At 40.0% G+C, this 21,628-nt stretch overlaps 1 protein-coding gene and 3 long non-coding RNA genes across 6 annotated transcripts in view; 2 read left to right on the top strand and 2 right to left on the bottom strand.

Moving 5' to 3' along the window:
* The window catches only part of LOC310703205, a 67,640-nt gene extending 66,454 nt beyond the window's left edge, over positions 1-1,186 (top strand). Inside the window, exon 2 of the long non-coding RNA XR_014523989.1 lies at positions 740-1,186. This is a non-coding gene — a long non-coding RNA (uncharacterized lncRNA). The remainder of the gene's footprint in view (positions 1-739) is intronic.
* LOC310703239 overlaps positions 1-21,628 on the top strand; it is a 220,635-nt gene that overhangs the window by 81,236 nt on the left and 117,771 nt on the right. The gene's annotated exons all lie outside the window — the stretch shown is intronic.
* The window catches only part of LOC310703217, a 122,903-nt gene continuing 101,695 nt past the window's right edge, over positions 421-21,628 (bottom strand). The window contains exon 2 of the long non-coding RNA XR_014524003.1: positions 421-1,064. This is a non-coding gene — a long non-coding RNA (uncharacterized lncRNA). The remainder of the gene's footprint in view (positions 1,065-21,628) is intronic.
* PPP3R1 (protein phosphatase 3 regulatory subunit B, alpha) overlaps positions 1,738-21,628 on the bottom strand; it is a 41,534-nt gene continuing 21,643 nt past the window's right edge. For all 3 annotated transcript variants that reach the window (XM_083495340.1, XM_083495342.1, XM_083495341.1), the window contains 5 exons: positions 14,754-14,793; positions 11,436-11,612; positions 7,527-7,586; positions 5,135-5,319; positions 1,738-3,863 (listed from right to left, as the gene is read on the bottom strand). In XM_083495340.1, the coding sequence (XP_083351466.1) occupies positions 3,816-3,863; positions 5,135-5,319; positions 7,527-7,586; positions 11,436-11,612; positions 14,754-14,793 (510 nt within the window). In that variant the 3' untranslated portion in view covers positions 1,738-3,815. The remainder of the gene's footprint in view (positions 3,864-5,134; positions 5,320-7,526; positions 7,587-11,435; positions 11,613-14,753; positions 14,794-21,628) is intronic.

Raw genomic sequence — 21,628 nt, 5'->3', positions numbered from 1 at the left:
AATAAACTAGGGTGTGAAGAATTATTGTAGGGTAGCTTAAGTATTATGAATAATAAAGGTAAAGGGCCCCCCGACCATTAGCTCCAGTCGTGAAGGACTCTGGGGTTGCGGCGCTCATCTCGCTTTATTGGCCGAGGGAGCTGGTGTACAGCTTCCGGGTCATGTGGCCACCATGACTAAGCCGCTTCTGGCGAACCAGAGCAGCGCACGGAAATGCTGTTTATCTTCCCGCCGGAGCGGTACCTATTTATCTACTTGCACTTTGACTTGCTTTCAAACTGCTAGGTTGGCAGGAGCAGGGACCGAGCAACGGGAGCTCCCCCCGTCGCAGGGATTCGAACCGCCGACCTTCTGATCGGCAAGTCCTAGGCTCTATGGTTTAACCCACAGCACCACCCGCGTCCCTTACTAAAGGTAAAGGTACCCCTGCCCGTACGGGCCAGTCTTGACAGACTCTGGGGTTGTGCGCCCATCTCACTCAAGAGGCCGGGGGCCAGCGCTGTCCAGAGACACTTCCGGGTCACCTGGCCAGCGTGACAAAGCTGCATCTGGCGAGCCAGCGCAGCACACGGAACACCATTTACCTTCCCGCTGGTAAGCGGTCCCTATTTATCTACTTGCACCCGGGGGTGCTTTCGAACTGCTAGGTTGGCAGGTGCTGGGACCGAGCAGCGGGAGCGCACCCCGCCGCGGGGATTCGAACCGCCGACCTTTCGATCGGCAAGCCCTAGGCGCTGAGGCTTTTACCCACAGCGCCACCCGCGTCCCTTACTAAAGATACTGGGCTTGAAATGACAAGACAGTGAATGCATCACCTCAACTAATTTGTCGATGCAGCAGTTAAAGTCGCACCCCCTGAAAGCTTTATGTAAATTACTGAACACAGTTTAAGTAGTACTGAACAGGAATTGGTTCATGCTGAGGGTACGGTACAGATCTCACTCCTGTATTGGTGTTCCCCCTGGGGTGCAAACGGTGCTTTTCCATGGGTGCTGAACTTGGTCTTTAGGCCTGCGTACTCAAAAGCCCAGTTATGAGTGTTGGAACTCTACTATATGATGTAGCTCAGGAGAAATGTGTCCTATTCTGCATTTAGGAAGTGCTTTCTAATCATGCATGAATGTCATTGCATCCAAGCCAGTATTGATGGCCGGTGTGTGTACATTAAATTGTAGTCCAAATTACACTTGAAGCTATGATTAAGGTTTTACATCCCATTGTCTTATTAGTAAGACTATTTATATATCTCCACCAGCTTGCTACAAGTTAGTTTTGTTCAGGAAGTTTTGACTAACACAGTAGCATCCCAAGAAGGTACCGTATTTTTCGCTCTGTAAGACGCACCAGACCACAAGACACAGCTAGTTTTTGGAGGAGGAAAACAAGAAAAAAAATATTCTGAATCTCAGAAGCCAGAACAACAAGAGGGATCGCTGCGCAGTGAAAGCAGCAATCCCTCTTGCTGTTCTGGCTTCTGGGATAGCTGCGCAGCCTGCATTCGCTCCATAAGACGCACACACATTTCCCCTTACTTTTTAGGAGGGAAAAAGTGAGTCTTATAAAGCAAAAAATACGGTAAGTCTGAGGCAGCTGAATATCTGTCACTGATTATTTGGTGAAATACTGCTTGGGATTTATGCATAAACACATAACTGGCATATTAAACCTGAAATCAGGGGAAATGTTTTAGTTTTGCGTTTACTTGCCTGTTCTATAGAAGCTTCAACAATTCTATGGTAAAGTTCAAATATTTTATTTTTTATTCATACAGTATGAAGGTTCCTATAGTTCCAACAGTGTATGATGTAGCATGCAGAGGAAAATCTAAACATTCAACATAACGCATTTTCCACACACAAACTAAAAAAAAAAAGCTCATCCCCCAATAAGAAAGTAATGTTAGCACTATTTTTCTATAACGCCAGCCAGGATATGCACAAGCAATTAAGAAATAGAAAGCATTTGCTAAAATGTTTGTAACAAATACTTATGTACAAAAAATTCACAAAAGACTAGTTCCCCCTTGAAGCAGAGCACATGGCAGTTGACACTGGAACAGATACCACCACTGGCTGGGATTCTAAGCCACGGACTGATCCAGAGGAAGAAAGTTACATGTAGTGGAGATTCTCTGTTTTTAACATTTACCAAAGTTTGGCAACATTATCGTTTTAAATTATGCAAATCATGTAAACAAGAGGAACGTTTCAAATCGATCTACATGCAAAACTTCATGTCATGCAAGGACACCAAGCACCTGGAGTTCTCTCTCACAGACAGAGCCCATGATGTGCAGCACTCAGTTGAAGGAACAGCTATGGCTGGCAGGCAGGCAGGCAGCTGATTTAAGTCCATACAACCTGCCCTTTCCATTGCCAATTATAAAACCTTTTAAATAGGAAAAACTGCTACACAGGAAAGGGTGCGCTATCCTAAAAGTCTAATGAATGTTTTTTCTTCTAGCCAATAGTACCATTGCAGAAAAGGAAAGGGATGATATAAAGTTGTAGAACATGGCTCGCTACTTTTATATCACACATATAAAGTTACTATCCATTACAAGTCATGATATGGACAAATCTAGAAAAGAAAAAAAAACCTCTCCAAATGCTGGAGAAGAACAAGAGGTATAAATTTAGATAAAGTGAAGCTTTCCTCCTTCCCTATGGCATTGGTTAATGTTTCCCCCGTAATATCCGTAATAATCCTATATACACATATATAAAATATTACCAGTTTATTTATGCAACTTGGAACTACTACATTAAATGCATAAAAGAATCTATATGGTTGGGACATAACTTAATGGCAAGAAAGGTTTTATAGTCTCACTGTGCAATGGGAACTCTATACAATTGTCTTGTTAATCCTAAATTCTTAATTAAGCTAAGTGCTGAGAAACAAATGCAAATACTTTCAACTGTTCTATCTAGACTTAATGGATCACAGCTGATGCTTACTAAGGGTATATTATGTGCAACTGCATCCATTTAGTAAGTGAAGGGATGAAATGGCCATAAGAATCTTTTAAATCCTATTTGCACACAAGGACTAGTTCTTGGCATTAACATTAAATTACATTTTCTCATCCTAATAAGTAGAATTGTACTGAGAGCTATCAAGCAAAGATGCAGTCCCTGGTAATATATCAACAGGTATATAAACAAACTTCAGTTTCCTCTCTTACAAAAAATGTAATTAGGGAAATTAACAGGAAACAATGCTTTCTCTGCCAGTCAATATATAAATATTTGAAATAGTCACAGGAAAAAGGAAAGAGTTGACCTAACAACCATTTAAAACTTTACATTCTTCTACTATATATATATAAAACTGTGTGACATAAAAGTAAAGATGTATATCCATATATCGAACTGTTAATGTTCTGCTTGGCACTTTGTACTCTATTTTTGTTTCTGAATCAAGTATATTAAATTAAAGCCCACTTAACTACTACATATAGAAAGCTACATATATATCTATATATAAATACACACATATATATAGATAGATATTTTCTTGTTATAAAAGATGAGAAAAATAAATTAAAAAGCCAACCCCCTTCCCTTTCTCCACCACACTGATATGCTCTTTCCATCTTGCTGTCCTTCAGACTTTAAAGTGCTACACTTTGAGTTATTGAGAGAATAAAAGTTCAATAACACTTAGTTGGCTTCATGAGGCTCATGTTGGAAAATGTGGCTTCACAGAGAAAAATACTTCCATTTAAATACACAGAGAGCGTTGCTGGACGTCTTGAGCAGATCTTCAGAGATGGAGAAGAAAGCAAAAGTGTTGGGTGGTGTCCTAAAGAGTCACACATCTACCACCATCTTTTTGTGGATATCTAGGCCTCCTACAACCTGAAATGTTGATATAAGAATATTATATGAGAATTCGCAAGACAGTAGAGTATCGGCTGGTAATTTAAATCAACTGATTCTGATCTGCTCTTCACAGAAATAGACTCTCACCTCAAGAAAGGTCCGTTGGAACAACTTCTGTTCATGCAAAGATACCTCCCTCTCCCACATGTCTCCAGTGCGCACACCCCCAAATGTGCTCTGGGGTTTCCCCCCAACCCTTCAGGGCTTGTGTGGGCTGAAGGAAAGGGAGGCAAAGTTCCGTGCATGAGCAGAAATCTTTCCGTCGAAGCAATGGCTTCCTTGGCTACAACCCTAAGTAATGAGTCAAAAACAGTATGCAAGACAGTTATGGCCACCTGCCAACATATTAATCCAAGTGGGTATAATAAGCACAGAATCAAGTGTGGGGCAGGTAGAGATATTGTTGCCAGTGTACAACTGGGAGCCTTAAAAGTGTGTTCTCAGTTGCGCATTGACAATGGAGGCTTGCTGATCAGCAGTGAGAGAAAGCCTGGGGACAGCTAGTTCCCCACAGGCAGCTGACTGTGTGCATAGTGGGGCAAGAGGAACTTTAAAGCCACTGCCTATCAGCTGACAGGTTGAGACTTCAAGCCCATCGAACTGGCTGTACGACTGAGTTCTCCATGGGAACATGGTACAGGAAACTGGCTTGGAGTCACAGCCTATCAAGCTGTTGAGCATCAACTTCAAGCAGCAATTGGCTTGTATTTCCTTTTGTAGTATGATTTGCACGCTGCAGCGGAAAAATTGCTCACCTCGTGTCATAATGACACCAGGCAATTGACAGGTGGGCAGTCTAAGTGGCCTGCCCACCCCTGAATTACCAAGTGGGTATAATTAGCACAGAATGAAATTACAACTTAGTTTTGCAACAGATTCTTGTAGCCAACCTAATTTTTCTCATCTCTGAAGACCTAAAACATTTGAAGGCGGGGAAGCTTTAATCTATGATAAATGAAGCAATCAAATTAGTAGCAGGAGGATAATTATGTCAAGTCTTCCGAATGCCCATATGATGTGAATGAAAAGAACTGCCAGGACAGTTGAGTCAATAAGGAGTCTTAAAATGGGAAGGGCTTAAAGCAAAATTAATACGTTATCCTGTAAAGAATTGAAGACGAATGTCGAAGAAAACAATGGAGTAAGTTAAATGGGTTATTTTCTAGAAAATAACGACATCATCTGCAAGGGCAAAGTTGAAAATGAAAAATGTGTATATAAACATACTTTACTAAAAATGAACTTACAGCACAGAATTCCTCAAATGATATTCTTCCATCACCATCTTTATCTGCATTTATTATGGTTTTGTCTACAATTTGCTGCAACTGGGTATCTTTGAGATTGTTCCCAACCATCATCTTCAGAACCTGGAAGAGCTCCCCATTGGAGATATAGCCATCTTTGTCCATGTCATAGATACGGAAAGCAACTGCAAGAAAAGAAAAGCCCAGTAGCAAATATGGCCTGTTCAATGTTTTCTTTCTCTCACACGCTGGTGATACCCTTTCTCCTTTTCTGTACTGTTTTCTATTAACACAACAGACTTATTCTGATTGTTTAATAACTTCTGAGCAGTTGAATGTTCATAAAGAATTCTTTATCTTAGCAGCTACGTCAATGAGTATTTATTTATAGCATTTATTTATTTTTTAATAATAATAATAATAATATCTTTATTGTCATTGCCCCCTTCGGGGACAACGAAATTACTTGACTGCTCCATAAAAACACTAATTAAACAATACAATATAATACAGCAAGGGAGATTAGATGACTTTCAAAGTCTGGGCTTCCCATTCAGGGCCGAGATCGCTCTGGAGAAGAAGCTGTTCTTAAGACGGCTCATTCTTGTCTTCATCGCCCTGTATCTCCGTCCCGACGGCAAGAACTCGAAGAGACAGTGACCAGGATGCGATGGATCTTTTACTATGTCCAGTGCCTTCCTATGGCACCTTGTGGCATAAATCTGTTCTAAGGTGGAGAGTGGGCAGCCAACAATGCTCTCTGCTGCCTTAACAACCCTGCACAACCCCATCCTGTCCTGGGTAGTACAGCTTCCGTACCACACACATAAGCCATAAGTGAGCACGCTCTCAATGGCACAGTGATAGAAGGCAAGCAGCATTCATTCAGTTTCCTAATTGAAGCCAAGGCTCTTACTTTCACCACTTAGTGAAGTTCCAAAGACAGAAGATCAACTTCCTTTCAGGTATTTTTAAAAATTTATATTTTAAAATTTATATTTTCTTTGGAAGAGTGAAGAGGAGACTTGGCAGGAACACTTTACTGCAGATCGGTGTTACTTCATATAGACATCTTGTTTTTTTACAGTCATATCGGGTATCAGAGATATATGAAAAAATAGCTTCTATTAGGATCAGCTGTGCCATTTCAATCCTAAACACTGGTATAATTTGCCTTCAATGTCACTGTAATTGTCTGGCTACAAAGTGATTGGCGTACTCCCTTTCAGAGTTGGTTACACTGGTTGAAACCCTAAACCCAATTAGCTGGAAATATGTTTCACTTATATTAGTAGGCCTTAGTTCTAACTAAATATGTTGAGGTGGATCTAGAGCATGAGTAGGCAACATAAGGCCCAGAGGCCGGATCCAGCCCAATCGCCTTCTAAATCCGGCCCGTGAGTGGTCCGGGAATCAGGATCTTTTTACATGAGTAGAATGAGTGTCCTTTTATTTAAAATGCATCTCTGGGTTATTTGTGGGGCATAGGAATTCGTTCATTCCCCCCCTTCAAAATATAGTCTGGCCCCCCACAAGGTCTGAGGGACAGTGGACCGGCCCCCTGCTGAAAAAGTTTGCTGACCCCTGATCTAGAGTGCCCCGTCTGCTCCTTGGCAGGGTCTGGGAAAACATTTTTTACCTGTTAAAGGTAAAAGTAAAGGTACCTCTGACCGTTCAAGTCCAGTCGTGGACGACTCTGGGGTTGCAGCGCTCATCTCGCTTTACTGGCCGAGGGAGTCTGCATACAGTTTCCGGGTCATGTGGCCAGCATGACTAAGCCGCTTCTGGCGAACCAGAGCAGCGCACGGAAACGTTGTTTACCTTCCCGCTGGAGCAGTACCTATTTATCTACTTGCACTTTGACGTGTTTTCGAAGGCCCCTATACAACCTCTCACAAAGGAGCTTTTCAGAAGGAAGGAGAAACTGATAAAGCCTTCTATGCTAGGACAGCTTTAAGTTTGAATTATCTAGTGGGGTGTATATCTATATGGGTGGCTGCGGGGTGGAGAAATCATTCTATGCTTTATTATTGGCAAATGACACAATATTTGCAGGCACAATATTTCATTATGTAAAAAACAAACAGGGCCAGAAAAGCTTTAGTGATGTACCTACAAATCTAAAACACCCACTAAGGTACTTTCAATTACAAAAAAAAAAGCTCCTAACACAAAGCCTGTGTATTTCACCTTGAACTGTACAAAAGATTTAGTGTGTTAATTTTCCATTCTCCACATAATTAAGGATTTTCAATTGATATTCAAGTTATTTCAAAGTACTTACTGTTTTATTACAGAACAGGCATCTCAATGATGATTTTCTTCTCCACACACCCCCCAACTGCCCAATTGCAAACTTTATTTGCCAGCTAAGGAAATATCTGATACTTACACCTCAACTTCTGTTCCTTGTCACCTTTGACACTGAACTGAGAGACTCCTTCTATAAATTCTATAAAGGCAAGAAGAACATTTATAAAATATTTTACATATTACATAACATACAATTACCCCCTGTGGACTTCAGTAATGCACGTCTAGCATTCTCTCGAAGTAAGTCAATCCTGAATGCGGTCTGCCTAGGTTGGTCAATGTTTTTGTGTGCTACGGCATCCTATGGGCTTCACAATACTCATAAAAATCTCAGCTTTCATTTCAGATATGTAGGGTACTTCCAGATGGAATTGATACTGCCATAGACTTTTTGCAGTGTCCACGCAAAGTAATTTAAAATGCCAGTCCATAGTTTTTCTTGGTTTGATTTCCATTTATCCATTCTGCAGAGAATATATACACAGTCACTGCTAGTGTGATAGCTCCTTTTAGGTTGGTGGCCTATTTCACCAAATGCTGGTAATGTTTTGGTCAGTGGCCCCCTATCACCATACCCTTACTTGTGTTTGCTCCTCACGTGAGGATAACCTAGCCATTCTGTTTTGATGTGCCTAACTATTTCCACCAACTACCACCTGCCGAAGGCAAATTTCAGAGTAACTTTTCTCTCAAGAGCTCTACAAAGCAAATAGGGGGTTACTCCTCAGAGACTAATCTCATTTCTAGTTTTCAAAACAATATAGTGGAGTGTTGTGAAAGACCTCTTAATCACTCTTCTTAAAGCCTTAAAAAGGTAAAGGGTAAAGGGAACCCTGACAGTTAAGTCCAGTCACGAACGACTCTGGGGTTGCAGCGTTCATTTCACTTTACAGGCTGAGGGAGCTGGCGTTTCTCTGCTCCGCAGACAGTTTTTCCTGGGTCATGTGGCCAGCATGACTAAGCCGCTTCTGGCGCAATGGAACACCGACACCAGAGCAGCACACGGAAATGCTGTTTACCTTCCCCCTTCTACTTGCACTTTTTGGCGTGCTTTCAAGCTGCTAGGCTGGCAAGAGCTGGGACCGAGCAACGAGAGCTCACCCCGTCACAGGGATTCGAACCGTCAACCTTTTGATCGGCAAGCCCAAGGCTTAGACCACAGCGCCACCCGTGTCCCTCTAAAAGCCTTAGTTAGGTAAATGAATAGTCTTGGACAAGACCTCAGTATCAATTTATGAAGAAAAGCCAAATGGAAATCATTACCCCTCTCCACACACACCCCTGCTTTCATTTTGCCCATTGTGAAACATGCTAACGCTTATAATGTTCACAATTGTGCTCTTTTGCACTTCTTGGATTTCTTTTTAAAGTGTGTGTGCACAGGGATAGAAATATCTGCAGGCATGATCTGAACAAAAAAAGTTAGCAAAGGGCAGGGGAATGACAGATATGCAGTCTACATATGGTTTCATCAAGCTCTGCCCACTCATATGGACAGCAGGTGGTATAAAAGCAAGGAACATCATGACTGAAAGAATGAGAGTGTGTGGATAATTGTGTGCCCATTGTACACTCAAAAAATGGATCTGAATAAGAAGTTTTTGAGGTAACACCCCCAACTAAAAGCACCCATAGTTTCCAACTCTCAGTTAGAGGCTTGATATTATGACAACTAAAAGAGGTGGCAATGAAGAATGAAACTAACCAAAGTTGACTGCATTTCAGATGCTATGACTTCTAAGTCCCCCACCTACTCCCTCAAAGGTAAAAAAACATTCTACATTTTAAGAAGGGAGGCAGACAAGCATATATTTATAGTCACTATAGTTTGGCACCAGTGAAATTCAGCAAAAATATGTAGAAAAACTGCATGTGAGCAGCAGGCCTCTAATTATTAAACACACATAATATAGTTTTTAAGTGCTGAAGTCATCCTTCTAATTTGTAATATTGTGGCTTTTCATTAAAAAGCTGCACACAAACGACACTTTAAATGCAAATCCTAACCTTATCCAAAAGCTTGAAACTATGTCAAGGCTGAATTAAAAGTAGGTGGTGACTTAAAATATACAAATGTAAGTGTCCTGCAATATAAGAACATAACTAAAGGGCTTCCATAGTTATGCACATCTTTGATACTTTCTTGGGTAGAAGAATACCTTCAGGCAGAGCACATCAGTATAGCTGGGTTGTGCTCACTGGAATATCTAGTTCTAGAGTACTAGGACAGACGGAACCATCTTCAAATGTGAGGCTACTGTTTACCATACCTGGCATGCTTTCCCTTTAAAACTGAAGGGAGAAAACTTCCTGAACTCCTTGCTTTGTATTGCTTCCATAGTTTTATTTGAACTGTTTGTCTCATTTGGGAACGGTTGTGTGCTCTGTTCTGGATAGCGTTGCATTCCTCCTGAATGATCAAGTTCACTGCTTGAAGGTGCTATTAGATACAACCCTATCTCAGGAGGCCAAAGTGTCTTGGTAGTGCAAATAAGTGGAATATAAATGCTTAAAATAAAATATACTCCAGGTTATTATTTCTCTTCCCTTGTTTAGGGGGGGGGGAAGAGAGAATGTATGGATAATACTGCTCAGATGTGCATATGGGTGAAAGGATAATCCTATTAAGGCCCCAGATTTCCACATTACCCAGGTACTCTGGGTAATAACTTGAGCCAGTACTAGTATGAAGGAAAGCTGCTCATTCCTAGACCCTGCCCCCTTGGGACCTATGCTGCAAATAGAAAAATTAGAGGTAAGATTTGACAAAGGAAACAAGGGCATAAAATGATGATTACTACAATGAGATTATGAATTGCATATTATCAACTCACAGACCTAAGCCACTATCTGTATACATGCACGAGATCCAGCCACTGTTTGCAGAAAAAATGTATTAGTTCAGTGGAGCAGCTATTTATGTTTTTGAAATTGACATCCTAGTTAAGGTCAGCTAGCGACCAATTTTAGAATTTAAAGTAAGAGCTTCAATGTTCACATTCTAAATTTTGTGTGTCAAACCCAGTAGTGACAAGCAATAACCAGTGAAGATTACTATAGCCAAATATGTGAGCTAAGTTTCTGTCATGTAATATATCCCCCAAATTATGAAGCCAAAGTAAAGCTCCTTTAAGTAATATTGAATTAATGGGAGAATTAAGAATATGTTTAAAATACCTCCCATTGAAACAGGGGAAAAATTGCTGAACTTTTGCTGGATTATGACTTTCTTCAAACAAGCCTAAGTAAGTGGAAGCCAAAATAAGTTTTTAAATATGTTCTGGCAGTTAACAGCCTCACATAAGTTGTCAGCATTCACAATCGTATGCATGCCTACTCAGAAGCAAACCCCCCTGGGTTCAAGGGACTACTCATAAGTATGTTATAAAACTGCAGCCTTAGTCACAAGTTAGATCTTAAGGGAAATGATCTTACATAATACCATTATTTAAATTGGTATGTTCCCTATAATGCTATAGGAAGAAGAAGAAGAGTTTGGATTTGATATCCCGCCTTTCACTCCCCTTCAGGAGTCTCAAAGCGGCTAACAATCTCCTTTCCCTTCCTCCCCCACAACAAACACTCTGTGAGGTGAGTGGGGCTGACAACTTTCTATGCACTTGGAAAATTAGAGGTCCTTCCCCCAAAAACTGAGCAGCAACATAAATTTCACAAAATAGTACCCCAAAACGGTGACTATTCCATTTCCTCCTCCTTACTTCATGAAATATTTCCCAAGCAAAGAACCAAATTATCACACATATTCTATGGGATGTACTAATTCAAACAATGCCTGCAATCCTACACACATTTACCTGAGAGTAAGTCTCACTGAACTAAATGGGACTGAAAAAGCAGACATGTATAGGATTGCGCTGAAAAAAACCAAAAAGCCAAGTTTCAGCAGAATGTTCTAACTAGAGTCCAAGTGTGAACACACTGCTTTCCCATATTAAATTTAATATATCCAGAGAGAATGGCTTCTTACCTTTGAAGTCTACCTCTCCATTCCCATCTGTATCGAATATATCTATTACTCGTTGTACCAGTGGATTCTGTTGTAACTCAGGCAAAGACATGAACTCTTCCACACTCAGAGAACCAGAATTATCTAAATCAAGCTTTTTAAACCTCTTTCCCAATCGTTTAATCTCATCTGCATCAACTGGGGTGGAAGCAAAGAGAAAAAAGTATATTGTTAGAAACAGTTCACTGTACTATTTTATATGAAGCAATGACACTGTAATGCAGTGGTCTTTCTTTAAAAGTATATAGTAACTCTACATACTTCTATACAAAAGAGTTAGCTTTAAACATTACCAATTCAAATTGCTTACCTTTCTTCACAGGGCATGCCATGACACATTTAACCTTACAGCTCACTATAAACTACTGTATGCTGACTCAAATGTTCAAAGGAGTGATAATACTAGCTAATTCTAGTCACATGGCTGCTCAACTATATAAACATCCATCCTGCTTGATCATAGACTCGCTCTGTTAAACCGTATATAACATCATCAAGGATCTTCAAAAAGGAGTCAGCTAATATTCATTCAAAAAGAAATTCAATCATTTAAATCTCGTATCAATTTCAATTCCTTGTGATTAGGTAGAAATACAAAATGTGCTATTCAGATACTAGATTAGATTGCATTGAACTGAATTCACCACAGCTGTCTCTTCTGTAGGAGAAAAGAAAATCAAATCTGTTTTCTTGATGGATGGGATGGGCATGGTCTCATTCCAGGACCTCGTTTCTGCATGAGTACTGAAAAACTTCTAAGTTTGGCTAAAAATTTTCCCTCAAAAGGTGGAACACAATCGATTTTTAAAAGTTTGTTCAAACTACAACTGTTACAAGAAATCAACACCTGAAAAGTTGCAGTCACAATGAAAGGCAGAGTAAAACAGTTTAGCTTTACTTGCCATGCATCTAACAGGGAAACAAACCCAAACCTGCCATTTAGCAGTTTATAAACAACGATGGCTGCAGAAAATGCTTTATATTTGCAGTTTTACTTCTCCTTTGAACAGAATTCAAATGTGTCTGTGAGAAAACAAGGAATTCTCATATTGAAGAAGGTAGTTTGAGAGAGCAATTCTAACCCTCTGGTGTTTGTTTCTGGGGGGTAAAATGAAGCCCAGGCTCACTAATGATGGGGGAGATGCTTCACCGTCAAAAGGGGTCTGATCTGGGTCCCTTGGCACCACTCCTCAAAACATCCCCCCATTTTTTACTCAGAATTTTGATTGTGATGGTGGTGTGGCTCAGCTGTTCCAATCATTCCCTAGATAAGGGTTAAGATTGCTCTGTCTGAATATGGTCACAGTATTAATTCTAGCAGAACTTTATTCTGGAATTTTCACATAGGAGTTACATAGCATTTTTAAAAAGGTTATGCAAATAATTAAAAGGGCTGTCAAATGCGGTCAGTCAATTCTGCTGTAATAAAGAAAACCTCATACTGCCTTCAGAAGACACCCAGCTTTAGGTGTCTAAAGTTGAAGTATAATTTGGAGCTAGGAAACCGCCCACCTCTTTGTATATTTATGCTGTTCAAAATTTATGAAATTCATGTGCAGGAGTAGCTACTATGATGAAGATAGAACTTATTAATTCTTGTTTCAAATCAAAACATAATAATGAATTCACTGGTGATTTTATGCAGACCACCATTTGTGAAAATAAGGTGAGCCATGCCTATAGGAATATTGTAGGAATTACTGTGAAAGATGCATTCCTGCACACCATTTCGCTTCTAAACTGCTCGATTTCAATGATTGTGTCAGGATACAGGAAAATAAAGTGATCCCCCTCAGTATGTAGAACTTCTTGAATCAAGGCCAGAAGACTAGAAGAAACCAGTGCAGATGCTTGAAACCTAGATAGTGCAACTTTGTGATTATAAATGACAGAAGGCAAGATGTAACCTTGTTTTAAAGGTTTACAATTTAAAAATGGATCTTTGATAAATTGGGAAGTGGGAGAGAACTCAAAGGAGCTGGGCCTGCTGGCTAAAGACTGAAAGGGTACCCAATAAAACTGTTCTGTTCTTTAGTTACATTCTTATGTCATAGAATCATGTCATATTCAAGAAACCCAGAAGGGTGTCTTAGCCTAACAACCGGGGCTGTGTAACCAGTTTGTGCTGGAGATATTATTCGAAATCCCAAATTCACTGTCTCCTAAATGCTGAACAGACACAATATAAGAATGTTTGAAAAAGTTGGTGATCAGTTAGTTTGGTGGTTTTGTTAATATTTCAGCTTGTCTGAGTTTTCTCTAGTCCTTTCCAGCCTTATACCCATGTTTGATTGGGGAAAGAAAGGATGGAAGAAAACCAGCAGCCCCATCCTCTTATTTTAAAAATAATAATTCTTGTCTGTCTTATCTTATTTAGGGCAGTGTCACACATTCCTCCAATTTTGGCCCTATTTTTGAAAGCACAGCTGTTCTCTTGATGCGTGTAATTCTTTCCTATACTACCAGGCCCTCATTCTATTAGCAGTGGTTAGTTTATTGTCTTGTCTCTCTTTTTTGTTTAGATTTGCAAATATTAGTTTTTCCTGATCACCATCTCAATTCTGGAATCAAGTCTGGATCGCACCCGGGCCAATCCGGATTACCAAATTCATATTGAAATGCGGGGGGGGGGGGTGAATAGCCCTACTAATACTGTTGTGCGTGTGTTGAAACATACAGTGTCAACATGAGCAGTGTGTCTCCGTGTAAGGTGGAAGCCCTGTCTGGCAAGATGATTCTATGTGGAGGGCAGAGACATTCACAGGTCTCAGGCTATATAGGAGGTTTCTGAACAGATAGCATGACAGATGATGTACCGGAATAGATGCACATTCTGCACATTAGCATGGGCTTTTAATTGCTGGTTTAGACTCTACCATAAATACGTAAGGGTGCAATTCAATGTTGTGCAAGCGTACTTCCACTTACACAACAGGATTTCATCTCCCTCTCCCCTCACACACACACACACAGCCACGCTCCCACCACACCACCAATATCTGTTCAATCCCCTACCCTTTGAAACTGATTGTGAAGTGTGAGGACGTCATACTGTGCAAGTGGAATTCCATTCTGCTTGTGCACAAACGTTGTTGGATTCAACCCCAAGTATTCACGTGAAGAAGCATACATTACAAGGATGCAATAACTAAAAACTGCACTAAGACATACTTTATAAAATTATGAAATAAGTTATAAAGATGTTACAATTACATTATATAGCTTAGCTTCAAAATCATAGCTTAGTAGAAAAAAGTGTTAACGTAGGTTTGAACTTACAATGTGAGCACATTTCCAGTGGGTAGCTTGCCTCATTTCCCTGAAAAAAAAGGGGGAAACAAAGTTAAAAATGCACCTTTATAGACTCTTTGTGAAGTTAAGTAATAATCTTTTATATACCTATTTTTGTTTCCTGTTTTTATTTTATAAAACCACATACACCAGAAATTTCATTCTAAGTCATTAATAGGTAGTGGTGCCACCTCTGGTTGCTGCCTTCTTGGCACAGACCTGCAACAAGGCCTTCTCAGAAGTGATTGTCTGTGGAATCTCCTTCCTGCTAAGTTGTATCCCTCGTTAGTGACTATTCAAAAACATCCTATTTAATTAAGCATTTGATGTCTGAAAGTTACAGGATATTGTAACCTTGAAATTAATAACTGTGAGGTACATTATTATTTAAATGTTTTTAGATGCTCTAAATGATTATTTTAAAATATTTTTAACATGTTTATTTTTTATTTAAAATTGCATTATTTTAACATTTTGAGGTTTGTCACCATGGGCTCCTTTGGGAGGAAAAGTGGGACAGAAATATAATAAATAATAATTCCTGATATACTGAATTTATTCCCAGGAAAAACATCAGCAGCTAATAAAAATCCTAATAAAAGAGTAAATCAATTTACATATAAAATATGTAAGAACAGAACAGGTCCAAGTCTAAATACATCTCAAGATTTTACATGCTATATATGGAAAAAACACCCTGAAACACTATGAGTACAAGCCAACCAGGTAATACTCAAAAGTACACTCACTGAGATCAATGGATTGCAGTAACAAGCCTGTTTATTTCAATGTGTGCATTCTGAGAATGACTTAGATTGATGCTATTGTATTATGACATTTCCAGAGCTGTTTTCAGCAGGAACTCACCAGAACTGAGTTCCAACACCTCTCAGGTGGGTGCCATTGTCATTATAAGAGAACAAGGGAGGTGTTCATGCTGAGTTCCAGCGCCTCTTTTTCTAGAAAAATAAATGTTCAATAACCTTTATTGAACATTTCTACAGTAGCCTTTCAGCTGAGTCAGAGCAGAATGCACAGAGTTCACGGTAGTCTTGTAACAAAAAAAGAAAAAGACAAGAGCTCTTGGCTCCTGAAAAGAATTCTATTTAGGTAGTCATTTGATTTAACTGAATCCTCAGGTGTGCTCTTTTTCCAGGGGTAAAGAGGTAAAGGTAAAGGACCCCTAGACGGTTAAGCCCAGCCAAGGGCGACTATGGGGTTGTGGCGCTCATCTCCCTTTCATGCCGAAGGAGCCGGCATTTGTCCACAGACAGCTTTCTGGGTTATGTGGCCAGCATGACTAAACCACTTCTGGTGTACAGTGCTTGTGGTTCTAAAGGTTCAGATTACTTCTGAGCTCCTTGCTATTTGGGGTCACTTGGAGAATGGAAATAATCTGGGCCTTTAGAACCAACTCACAGGGCTGCCTTTGAAAAAGAGTGCAAGCTTGAAACACCTCAAGCAAGTGAATTAAATAAACAATTCTGTAAATAAACTATAAGCACATTTTTCGTCACCATTTTGATGATGTCACTCTCCCGTCTTCCCACCCCAAAAAGATACCTATCCAAAGAACTGACACTTTGGTGGTGATACATTTTTCCATCAGCTAACAAGTCTTCGCATACAAAATTCACAACCTAATTCACAGCTAGAATCACTTTATCTACCATAAATCCTCCCAATTACCTCTAAGGTGTGAAGGCAATACCACCTGGGCCTCCAAATCCTATAGCTCTGCTCTTAGACTTAAAGGGGTACAAGCAATTGAAATTGCACAACAAGCTATGCTATTTTATCAAATCGGCACACATCCTCAACATTTCTATGTGGCTGGCAGCCAACATAGCTGCTAATTGCAAAGAACATGGAGGTGGATCAGAAGAAAAACACTGCTTTTTCACAGTACAGTTCCCAAAGCCTAATTATGTGCTGAACCTGGGTATACAAAGCTACCATGAGCATGCGCCACCCTTAAGTCATCTTTGAGGCTTTTAGCACAGTAACTGGTCAAAGTGAGAGCCTAGTCAGTGATTTGGATCCAAATATACCCTTCCTGCAAATATCAGAGCTCCTTTGATTGGTGGAAGGGTCTCTAGCAGAGGCTCTCACTGGAGGAAGGGTGGTGATTTTCACCTAGCACCCCTTACTCCTGCAATTCCTCCTCCATGCTACCTCCCACAGTATTCCTTTAACCCTTTTCATTGGTCATTCTCTCTCTCTCTCTCTCTCTCACACACACACACACAGTAACAAATTAGAGTGGTATCTTGGTTCTCAAACTTAATTCGTTCTGGGAGTCCGTTTGACTCCTGAAACTGTTGGCGCAGCTTCCGATTGATGCAGCTTCCTGCACTCAAGCAGAAGCCGCTTCGGACATTCAGCTTCTAAAAAACATTCGCAAACCAGAACACTTCCAGGTTTGTGGCATTTGGGAGCCGATTTGTTTAGCAACTGAGCTGACATACCAATAATGGAACAACCAAAACACAAAACCAATTAAACACACAGTAACATCTGGAGTAAAAACTCAAATAAAACCAAATCAAATCTAGCATTAATCCCAAGCACCTGCTTATCACATTGTCACAACAGAGTTTGGGGTTTTTTCACTCACAGAAAAACTGCAAAGGATGGCACCAAGAACATTCAAAGTCACTCAAGGATAAAACACACCTATTTCTACAAACACCATAGCACAACTCGGTTATTCTGGCATAACCAAGTAAATAAGTACTGAGAGAGAAAAGTACAGACACTATCAAATCTATACAGTTTATAATATACTAGGAGTAAGCCCCAATGGATTTAATAGAACTGACTTCTGAGTAGACATGGTTAGGATGATGCTGTATCATGTGTCATTACGGCCAGATCTGCTTTCTCTAGGTGGACACAATTCATGCATCACCCCAAACTGAGCAAATGCAGGCGTGCCTACCATATAGCTGTACACTGCTTAGCTAGAGTGCAAACCAGTGACTACAGTGGTGCCTCGCAAGACGAAATTAATTTGTTCCGCGAGTTTTTTCGTCTAGCGAATTTTTCGTCTTGCGATGCACGGTGTCGGAAAAGTTTTGGAAAAGCTTCAAAAATCGCCAAAAACCTCAAAAAAGGCTACCACACCGCGTTCTATGAGAGTCGCAACTGTATTAAGGGTGTTAAGAAAAAGGAAACAAACTTGCAAAAAACGCAAGACGTTTTTGTCTTGCGAAGCAGCTCAAAAACCGCAAAACCCTTTCGTCTAGCGAGTTTTTCGTCTTGCAAGGCATTCGTCTTGCGGGGCACCACTGTATGTTCAAACACTGTGCAGCTTTATTCCAAAAAATCCATATTAGGGAAATATTTTTATAAAGCCAACCAAAATATCACAAGATAGGGTGCAAGCTTTTGTGTTCTCCGGAACTCTTTATCATGTTAGATTAGGGATTGTGAATTCATTTCAGCCAGCGGACCTCATTGGCTCATGGGCAACCCTGCATGGGCCCCATGCCAGCAGTGGCTGCAGCAACAGATGTGACTTCTATCTATCTGCGGTAAGCTATGGTTCAGCAACATAAACTCAGCAGTTCCTACACTACATCCCTCTATCCAGGCAAGCAAAATCCATTACTACAGTTCAAAGACACAGTACAGTCAAGGTAAAGCACCAGACAAGAGAGGCTGGCAGTCTGCATTTGGTCCCAAGGTCTGAGGCTCCACACTTCTGGATGGAATGGTAAACAGTGCAACTGAGGGAAGTGGGGGGAGGGAAGTGGGGGGGGGGAAGGTGGGGGGGGGGAATTAACTGATATGGAAGCCCTAGAATCTGCATCCGGTCACAGTATTAAGAGGGAATGGAAAAAGAAGTTACGGACTTCAAATGGGGTTCTTTAGGTGCAATGCATGTATCAGGTTGTAACAAGGTCTTCTGAAAATAAGAAACATAATAATGTTCAACTCTCCAGACTGGTAATATAGCAAACTCAGAAAAGCGCACAGCTAATGTCATGTTTGTATTTTTCTTCTTAACGACAGAGGAATCTGGTCAAACTTTTGAGGGAGGATGAAAAAGGAGACTTCAAGCAGTGAAGATTTTCTAACCTGATACTGAAAGGTTAGTATTAAGATCACTGAAAACCAGAGGACAGAAAGAGAGGTCTACAGCTGACGGACACTTAACCTGGGGAGCAGTTGTCTATGACTCACTAACTATTTATAGTCATGGAGAGGAATCAACTTAAGACTTGGCTGTAATGCACAGATCTATCACAGCAGTAGATCTCAGGAATGGAGACATCGGAGTTTAAATCACAGGCCCTTAAAATGTTTGACCATTTAAAAGTATTTGGTCAAAGTAAAAAGTATTTACTTTCAACACAAAAACTTTAAAGTTCCTCTGAGCTATTTTGCCCTATTATCAGAAACAATGAATGCTGAGGCCTACACATCACTAGGCCACTGTAGTCCAAGAGATGTTTGATTGCCATGACACTTCTTGAAAAGTGGAGAGAGAGAGAATGTGGTCCTTTTACTGACCAAGCACACAGAGAGAAAAAAGTTAGGCAACACAAATATTTTAATTTGAAAACTACACAGCAGTCTAACCTATGTGCAATACAAAAGTAACAGAGAAAAGAAGTTTAGACAGGATGGCTAATGAACACAATGACCTGCTTGGCCAACCCTTTAGTGAAAAGCAATGCTAAGCATATAGAGAAATATCAAACGTACTTTTCATTGATTTGGAGGCTATGTGGTCTACCAAACCATGTTGCTTTGATGGAATGTGCTGTTACCAACAACCCGTGGGGTAGGAATGAAACTGTATAACTCAAGTAAGACACCTACGGTCTTCTGCCTCAAAAGAAAAAGTTTCATGTTACCTCAGCATGACTAGACATAAATTAAATGGGATTCAGTTGGTAAGAGAATCACATTTTGTTCCAGAGGCAAGTTATATCTCCACACTTTCAAGCAAATTAGGACCTGTGTGTAGTGGAGCATCTGCAACAGGAGCAATCTTTTCTCTTTTAAAAAACACTGACCCCGAGGAACCATTCAAAAGCGAACTCACTGTTTTCCTATGATTGCTTAAAAGAGAATTTCATAATTATATTGTTCCTACACACACACTCTCTCTCTCTTACTAGAGGGGAGTATTAAGTTGAAAGTATGAGAGAGATCAATGAACCAACAGAGAAGAATGTGGAAAGGAATGTGGAAAACATGATGCACGGAAACAGGCAGCTTTGAAAAACAGGTCATAATATATGTGAAATTTTCATTTTTACTATTTTACTGTTTCAATGAAATTAGGAAGAAATGCTCCACCTGCTCAAATTACAGCCAAGGAAGCAGAAGTAGTGGATTAGGTATTAGACTGGACTCTTGGTTTCCTAGAATTGATGGATGAGTTACCATAGTAAAATGACAGTGTCCATCTTAGTGGATATTGTATTGACACATTACCTCAGTCAACATGAATCACTCTCCCTCTGCTCCCACAAGAAGCGCTGCAGTAAAATTATACTTTGTCGCTTCTTGGAATTGAAACTTGGCAGAAAGGAAAGTAAGCTATTGCCAAAAACAAAACAAAGGAAGGATGTAAGATGATAGTTTTGCCCAACATTTAAGTATTCTTGAATCAACTTATAAACTTGGTGTGTTTATATGCATTTCACCTTCAAAATAAATTTTAGTTTGTACATCATGTAAACACCATACTTGTCTGCTGATAATAATAACTCTTGTTTATGGGTTAATAGGAAAAAACAACACTACCCTCAGTCCAGATATGCAATCTAGAAATTCCAATTTCTGAAAACGTCTTTACTGCTTTTGGACATTCAACAGAATTCAGTTACAGACTTCACAGAATGGATATTATATAATGCCTTTCGTGGAGACATTCCTTCCATCCACAGAAGACTTTTTGAGCTAATGAAGGAATCTCACCGGTGAAGAGGGTTAAGCAGTTTTGCCAATTTCCTCAGCCCGCCCCATCTGAACTTTGCCATTTGTCTCTTTTGCTCTGTGCCTCTAAACCACTTTGAGTTTTTTCCGAAATCTAGCAGCATATAAATTTAATGGCATAAATTAATACTTTATTTATTAATTAAAATATATACCAAAATGTATCAAATCAGTTCACAACAGTAAAAATAAAATAAAACTATACAATAAAAGCATAAAATGCTAAAAAGTTAAAAACAGCAAAGTTAAAAACAAAGATCAGTAACCCATTGTGGGAGATACCTCTTCATTGTCTGCATAGGCCTGGCAGAACAGAAGTTTTCAGCCGCAATTTAGAGGGAGATTTCCATCTCAACAAAACAAAGCTTTTGGAGGGGTTGAGGATTTAGTGACTGAAAAAGCATCATGGGGTTTGCAAACAAAATGAAAGAAAATGGGGCATTCCTCTTTGGATGTGGGGTAAGAAGTGGTGGGTCTGGATTCTGCCTGCTTCACTGCCTCACCTGGAAATGGGATTTGTTTGGGGGAAAGTTCTCTCTGGAGGGAGGGAGAGATGGCAAGGTAGCTGGGGATAGTTCTGAGCTGGCCAGACAGTCTGCAAATAATTTTTCCCAAGAGGAGAAAAATTAATGACATCCCTTTTCTGAACTTGCTACAATTCTTAAAATGCACATTTTGGCCAGACAGTTATAATCAACTCCTAGTCTTAATTTCAATGTCTGTTCTCAGTCTTACAAGAGCTTCTTTTTGTCAAAAGCTCATCCTAAATTATTCCTCCCCACCCCAGAAGCCAGGCATCCCCTTTAAAATCCTGATTTATAAAAACTTGATACAACACTACAATGGTTTGAAGGACTGGGAAACTCCCTCTTTCCCCATGACTGCCTGTTTAAGGCTACCCCTAGTTT

This window comes from Podarcis liolepis (assembly GCF_965112155.1).
Source record: "Podarcis liolepis genome assembly, chromosome: 3".
Taxonomy (NCBI): Eukaryota; Metazoa; Chordata; class Lepidosauria; order Squamata; family Lacertidae; genus Podarcis; species Podarcis liolepis.
Note: the sequence above shows the minus strand (reverse complement) of the source record. Positions and strands in the feature narration are given on the sequence as shown.